This window comes from Vicia villosa, linkage group LG5 (assembly GCF_029867415.1).
Source record: "Vicia villosa cultivar HV-30 ecotype Madison, WI linkage group LG5, Vvil1.0, whole genome shotgun sequence".
NCBI classification, from domain to species: Eukaryota; Viridiplantae; Streptophyta; class Magnoliopsida; order Fabales; family Fabaceae; genus Vicia; species Vicia villosa.
In genome coordinates, this window is record NC_081184.1 from 171,288,665 (window position 1) to 171,296,500 (window position 7,836).

Genomic DNA, 7,836 nt, shown 5'->3' on the forward strand with positions numbered 1-7,836 from the left:
CAGTGCCCACACTGGCACAAAACTTCAATAATATGATCAAGCAAAAAATCTTACCATTGCAAATAAATAGAAACATGAAATATTAATAGATAGTTGCAGGTTTGGATATATACACAAGTGCACTCAATACACCATTTTAAGAATGTCAAAACTGATGTATATATCAGAATCCTTTATGTAGTAAAATCCATTGTGGAGTTTAGGTGAACAATGTCTCCTCAATGCTTGATATTGTAAGTTGAGAAATAGGCACAAGGTTGGGAGCTTAAAAAATAATTCTTCTGGTAAATATGAACATACTTCTTCTGCTATCTCCATTATGGATTTGGATGTTGGTTCCGCCATTGTTACAGAATAACTCAAGTTTCTCTCAATTTTATTATATGTTACTCCTTCTCCCATGCTCTCAATTTATATAAGAATCTCTTCGTACACTCCTATACATTAAAAAACAACTTGGAAAATCCCAAAATAGTCTTCGGAAGTGATATTCAAACGCATTCAATTTTTAGTTTCGGGTGTTTTTGATATGCATATCTGAAGTATCTCAATATTTTATTTTCAGATGTTTTCGAATATCCTAAATTTTTTTTGATTTTATTTTGAAAATTTATTTATTTATAATATAGGTATAATATAATTAAAGTGAGTTATTATTAATAAAGAATAACTTAAATTTATAGTTCAAAATTAAATATTAAAATAAATTTATGATATGAAATTAAAGTAGTATATGTATTTCTTTCATGGCACCTGTTGTGCATGAATTTTTTTCTTTTTAAAGAACTTTTTCTAATTTTGAAATTTTTTTCTCATTTTTTTATATGTTGAAAAAATATACTAAAACGTATCTTAATCAATAACAAATCAATAATTCTATAAATTTTCATATCTTAATCAATAACAAATCAATAATTCTATAAATTTTCATTACACATTATTAGTTCATTGTATCCTGTGTATAATCTTCAACGACATACATCCAATAAGTTACAGCAATAAAAAGAATAATTTTCAATAGAAGTGCGTGAATGTCTTATCTGAGTGAGTTTGCTACATAGATCAAACACTATCATAATATGAAAAACTAAAGCATTACATTGATAAAAAGACCTCATTTCAAAATCAAAATTAACACAATCCTACTCATACATACTCACAATTATAGATAAATTGAACAATATGAAGCATTGTTATCACCATCTAATAACCAAAATAAAATTGAATAAAATTCAGTCCTTGACTCACCATGCATTTAGAAGTATTTATATCTAACTTCATATATCATATATACAATAGTTATACCATACTAAAGCTGTGTTAATTACAAAAGCTCTTCCCTTTCCTAATTAGATAGCATACCCTCTGTTTATCAAACAAAAGTCCCATGGGCATGGAGAATGATTACCATTCTCATTAGCATTGAACTTGTTCAACCCTGGCCAATATCATACGGGAGTAATCAGGTTTCAGTTTCTGCATCGGCTTCAATCGTGTTCTGTTTGATTAAAAGCCAATTCTTGAGCTAACCTTATATCTAATATGGACTCCTTTGCATCTACCGTGTACAAAAACTTCTCAGTTGCTACAGACAGCTGCACAAAAAACAAGCGCAGAAGAATGTTTAGGTTTATTTAATCACTTAAACACATAACACCATTATGCAGCAGTATCCTATCAAAACACATGACACTATATGATACACAGGATCAATCAAACGATGCATAAACATTGAAAGTCATGATGCCTTTGGTGCACTAAAGTCTGGCAATCTGAGTCCACGTAAATCGCACTCAGACATATAAAGATGCATCGTGATGCATTAGTAAAATATAACATAGCTAGTAAATTTATTAGAGTAGAAAGTAGAAAATGGAATGTACCGAAAATTAAAAATTGGACCGAATCTCTTAGAGATGTGCAGTAATTCTTCCATCGCTTAGTGGGTCTTCACTTTTACTTTTTCGGGAGGCGGAACTTTGATTTGAAGCCATTGTGCAAAGGTAAGATAATGACTGCAGCCATGAAACCAACATGGGTTTGCGGACAACATCATCGGAATCAGCCACTTGTGAATACAACTCATTCAAAGCTATGTTCTGTGCATCTTGTGGTAACTTGGTAATCAATTGTGCCAATAGTTGCATCAAGTTGGGTAGGACCTGAAAATATAGAAAAGCTTGCATGATTGTGTAAGTTCCAAAACAATATTTATTATTTAATCTATACAACCCTGACACGATATCAAAACATGTGGTTACTTTCAATCACTTCTATTTTCTTAAATTATTACTCGCATCGACATGTCAATGTTGTGTCTGGTATTCGTGTTTGTGCCAATGTCTAATAGTATTTAATGCAAATGGAGTATGGACTACAGACAGGTTACGAGAAACAATTAAGAAGCACTTAATGTCAAATGGATAAATTTTTAAAGTAAGACCTTACTTGAATATCAACAAGGAAAACTAGACGTAAAAGCAAGTCCAATAATTTCTTGCTAGGTTCTGGCTCTCCTTGCCACTGCTTCCACGCATCAGCCTCATGAGTGAAGACTTCAGAACAAAGCTGACTCGCTTTTTCAACAAGAGTATGAATGCAATAAAAAGTGGCAGGGCTTCCAGCAGGAAGATGTTGGACCATTCCTACAACTCCAGATGCCATTCCCTCAAAAGGAGTAATGCCAGGATATCCCTATATTCAAAATACGATATCATATAAAAACGTATTCAAAATTATCAGTCTCACATATTAAAGACCAGTCTTTGGTTTGATAATTACCGATAAGGATACTTGTATGTAATGAAAAACGAGATTCTCCTTCAAAGAGACTCCATCGTTTTTTTCAGATTCTTTCCCCATAGACATAAATGCAGTGAAGACAGAATGAGAAGCTCGAGCTACTTTTCCATTCGGATGTTCCATATATCTAGTTTTTTAAAATAAGGAAACACATTTTTTTATCGATTATAAACAAAAATACTACAGAAATAAATTTTGACGGAAGCCTGCAACGAAACAATTTAATGAAAAAACCAAGCAAAACTAAATATGCACTTGGTTGATATAGGATACAAGAACATAGTTGGAGCTACCATGTCTCCGAATACTGGGGCTGGCAAACACTCTATCAAAGTTGGAATGACCCGTAGGTAAAACAAAACACGAGCTGTTTGCACTTCATCCTTGGACCATAAGTATTTGGTTTTCTGGTCTAGAAGCAAGGTAGTTAAAATCACGGTTTCACACTATATCGGGAAGGGGAAGTAAAATAGTAAATCGTCAAATGACAAATTTTAACACTAACAGTAAAACTATACAAAATTCTAAAACTCATTTTTATGCATATAAATTTGTATATATATATACATATAAAATAGCACTAGTAACACAGAGAAAATCTAAGCATAGCTCACAATTAAGATAATTAAAACCTTAAATCACACTTCACATACTTATATAAATTTAAATTTATTCATAAGCATAATGGCATAAACGTTTGAAATATCGTAAGATTATTACTATTTAATGATAACAGGGGGGGATTCTACTTGATTCCACAAAAATAGGATTATGGATATAGTCATAATCATTGAGGGAAGACATAATCACAGAATCATGAGATTTTACTATTCAAATCGGGATTTTAACTACCATGTCTAGAAGAATAGAGAATCTTATAAAATGGAAACCCAAAATAAAAGCAATTCAAATGAAAATGCAATTGAATAAATCATACCTGGCCCATTTGTCAAGTCACCATAAGAGGGTATGGAGTCCACAAAAAACGTACAAGCATGCTCATTCTTGTTAACACTTGCAATAACCTTGCGAATAGTCTCCATGTACTCTGGCAAGCGTACATGGCGAAAATGTTCCAGGCAAGAAAACGATACTAGTATCTTCAACGAGACGTCAGTTTGTATTTCTTGATCAAATTTCGAGCTCAATTTGTGCTTTGTTACAGCTAGCGCAAAGACTACAACCATAAGGAAAGCCGATTCCGCAATTTTTTCGAAATCCTTAAGCAACTCATCGTAATTGCCCTTAAGATGCATAGCCACTTTCCTGTGTCCATAGTAAATATTACGACAGTATTCCCATATAAGATTCTCCACTATATTCTTATTTTCTTCATCTGCTAAAACATATTGATTGCAGAAAACTCCGGTTACAGCTCCTGCTTCCTTAAAGAGGATATTATCTAGATGTTCTTTGATCTCATTAACCTTTAGTTCACCAGAACTCGGCGACAATTCAAACACGGATTCATAAAGACGAGGCAATGGAAGTACCTCACTTAACAACGACAAACCAAGGCAAACAAACAACGAGGAATGGCCTGAAAATGAAACTGTTCGAGTCAATCCTATCGAAACACACTGAAGCAAAATTCTATCTTGAATATCACTGCAGGAGCTACCAAATCCTATTGTCCTATAAACCAAATCACTTACTAAAGCCTCCACCCGAATAATCGCAGAAGTCCTCATTCTAGCAACAACATCCAATTTCACACCAGTCGAAGAAGCATACCTATCACTAACTCTCAAAACTCCAACCCCCGACATAAAAACAGCAAACGATGCATACTTTTCCTTAAAACCCCCGAAAATTTCTCTCGCAAAAACATTTGCTTTATCCCAAAACCCAAAACTAATCAAATTCGACGCAACCCAATCACTCAAATAAAGAACCATGAGTCCATCCGCAACACTACCTCGACGCCCATCATTACCTTTCCCCCAAATTCCAAACAAACATTCCAATATTCTTACAAAATGAACACTCACAGAAGACGACGACAAAGCATACCCAATCCCAGCAAGAACATTAGCCAAAAATTCATCATACAAACAAACCAGCCTACATTTATCCACCAAAAGTTTACAAAAAACATCCAAGCAGAGATTTTTAGTATTCTCAGATAAAGAATGCACAAAAGAAAAAGCACCCAGAAGTAAAATAGCTTCAGAGAATAACAAAACGTTATCAAATTGAGTATGAGAAGATAAAAACATCTTGGAGATAACCTCCACTACCGAATCAATGATATCAAAACTAGGTTTAGTGGATTTTCGTATCCATATGTAAAGGAGGCGGAAACAAAGAGGGAGGGAATGATGGGGGAGAGAGAAATTGGAAGAAGTGAGAATGGAAAGGAGGAGTTTTGCTTGTGGATCAGCGACATGGAGGGAGGTTTGGGAATTGACTAGGGTTTGGAGATGGTGGTGATGGTGTTGATTGAATGAAGAGTTTTGAAGGGCGTTTCGGAGTTGAGACCAAGCTTGGATGATGGATTTTGCGGAGGAGGTGGTGGATTGGGAGGTGGATTTGCTGGAGGTGAGGTTTAGGAGGAATTTGTCTAAGAACAGAGTGTTTGGATTTCTTGACATCTTCTTCTTGTTCAGTGTTGTCTAAGAAAAGTGATTAATGGTAAATTAAATGTAAAGAAGAACGAGGGAGCGAAGTCTACCGGTCTTGAAGGTTTTCTTAGCATGATAAAAGATACTGAAAAACATTTAATCTTTTTCTTAAGACATTTGTTCATTCTAGTTTTTAGATAAATGTCATGTAAATAATTGTCTTGGTTTTCGTATTACTTGTGTATATATTTGATTAATGTTTGTATACCGTTTCATGTTCCTATCTTGCTTTTGTTCGGTTTATGTTCACAAAGTGTACTAAATGTCATTTTTCCACTTAAAAACCATATAATTCGTTTCTACGTGCTTTGTCTCTGCTTGCGGATGTTTGTTGCTTGTTTTGACATGTTTGATGCTCATTTTCTTATGTGCGTAGTTGCTGCCCTATATGGGTGTTGTTTTCCTCTCGCCGCATTTTCATTTCCTATTCCGTTGTTAGTTTTCGGTTTAGTTTGTAGTACAATAACGCAATTCCGATTGCGGTGTTTTGTTTTCTCTAACGTGTGTGCTAGTATGCAAGGAATCTTGAAGGCTTTCTCCGATCGACGTTCGATTTTGTGATTGCGATGTTTTGTTATTTCTTAGACACATGTAATACATATTCAAGTTGTAAGTAATACACTTCTATTTTATTAAAATTTAGTTCGAAAATATATTTTCATACTAATTTCGAAGAAGCATCTCATTAATCTTCTTTTTCTCCGAGGATGTTCTTGTTTTGGTTCAGTGTGACATCAAAAGCAAACTCATAAATGTTGGGGAGAGTTTTTCACTATGGAGCAATGATATATAGTGTATGACTAGACACTTTTATGAGATATTCATCACTTATCCACCTAAAATGTTTCGTCATCTTGATTGGTTGGTGGTAAAGAAGAAGAAAAATACCCTCGCGGTCGGAGTAACATCCAACTCCTCGCAGACCAACTCAAAGGTCGTGATATAGCCCCCACTATTGGGAAACATTTGGGAGGGGCGACATTAAGAATTCTCAAGATCCCCACGGAAAAAGGGGAAAGAGAGAAAAGAATATCAAGTCTTTGATAACGGGGAGGTAAAATTAGAGGTAATTGAATGAGATTCGGAGGAAACAATCAAGGTAACACTCTTCGACGGCGAATAAATCTCAAGGACAACCCGATCCTCATTCTCATAAGAGGAAACGTCTACTCCCGATCAGAAAAGATGAATTTGTTATTATGAGGTGTAACTAGATACAAAGTCACCAATATTCTTGAACACAACGGAGGATGAAGATGTTTTGTTCTTGAGAAAACAGTAGAACAAAAATAAGTCACCACCACTCTCGGAATCGTTAGAAAGTGACTACTTGCCTAAAGCCCTACATTTAACGTAAAGAACCCATATCAAGCATACCTTTTCAAAATCAACTATAGAAAATTAATAAGAGAGAAAGAATTGGTACCATATATAAGGTTGTGAGCGAAGAGATGACAAAATAAAGCAATTTGGATGGACTTGTAAAAAAAGGATAAAACGGAGCAACTGCCAAAAGAGGAGTCTTTTATACTGGTAAGCATAAAAGACTATTTTAATCCCCTCAAGGATTTAGAAAAAATTAGCACGTTTCTGACACATTCTACTAACGTTTAAGGTCTCGAAAAATAGGTCATCATTGATTATATTGAATAAAAGTAAGCACAAACACAGGGCGTTTATTGACACCCCTTACTAGGACTTCTTAGCTGAGCGGGTGATATCTAGCAATTGACTCATCCTTTGAGGGACATGATAGATAAACACCTTTAGCTGAGGGACTCGTTCAGTAAGCATGGTCTCTCTCATCTAGAGAAGTTACTGATGTGGCGAGGGGCATGCTCCAAGAGTTAAAAAATACTATGCCCTTAAAAAAGTCTTCGTGCTTGAGAAACTATATAATGTTATATTTGTAAAGAACGTAATCCAGGACACCCTCGCCCCGGGGTCATGTCACCCGGGAGACAACCTAGAGACCCGCTCTGAGGTAACCCTGACGTGTGAGTCAAGAAAGAAAGAGTCTCCAACAACTCATGAAATATAGGTGGTAAATAACTTCCCCTGAGAAAAAGGGAGTGGTTGACACCACTAAGGTTAACTCAAATCCTAGGCCCTAGAGGCCTCTATAAATATATCTCCCCTCAAAGGAAGAAATAGACCCTAAGTGAAACACATTATCTACACCCTAAAAGAGCACCATGTTCACCATTCTCTTAACACACAATTGTATATAACCATACAATTGCTACCAAACATCATTGATCATCATGAGATCCTCTCACCTCACGTGAGTAGGTCTCCTAAACTACCTTAAAACACCACCGTACATGGCTTCTCGCTGTCATGGACATGCACACCTGTACTTTTTGACCAGTACAGAATTCAATACCTATAAAATATACTAGGTTGCGTA

At 35.2% G+C, this 7,836-nt stretch overlaps 1 protein-coding gene across 1 annotated transcript; it reads right to left on the reverse strand.

The window, feature by feature from the left end:
* Positions 1–1,250: 1,250 nt before the first annotated feature.
* On the reverse strand, positions 1,251–5,549 carry LOC131603937 (uncharacterized). Its single transcript, XM_058876409.1, has 6 exons — positions 3,740–5,549; positions 3,076–3,214; positions 2,782–2,929; positions 2,449–2,694; positions 1,884–2,162; positions 1,251–1,595 (listed from the first exon to the last, which is right to left on the reverse strand). The coding sequence occupies exons 1-5, from the start codon at positions 5,394–5,396 to the stop codon at positions 1,911–1,913; spliced, it is 2,442 nt and encodes an 813-aa protein (XP_058732392.1). The 5' UTR covers positions 5,397–5,549; the 3' UTR covers positions 1,251–1,595; positions 1,884–1,910.
* Positions 5,550–7,836: the final 2,287 nt, after the last annotated feature.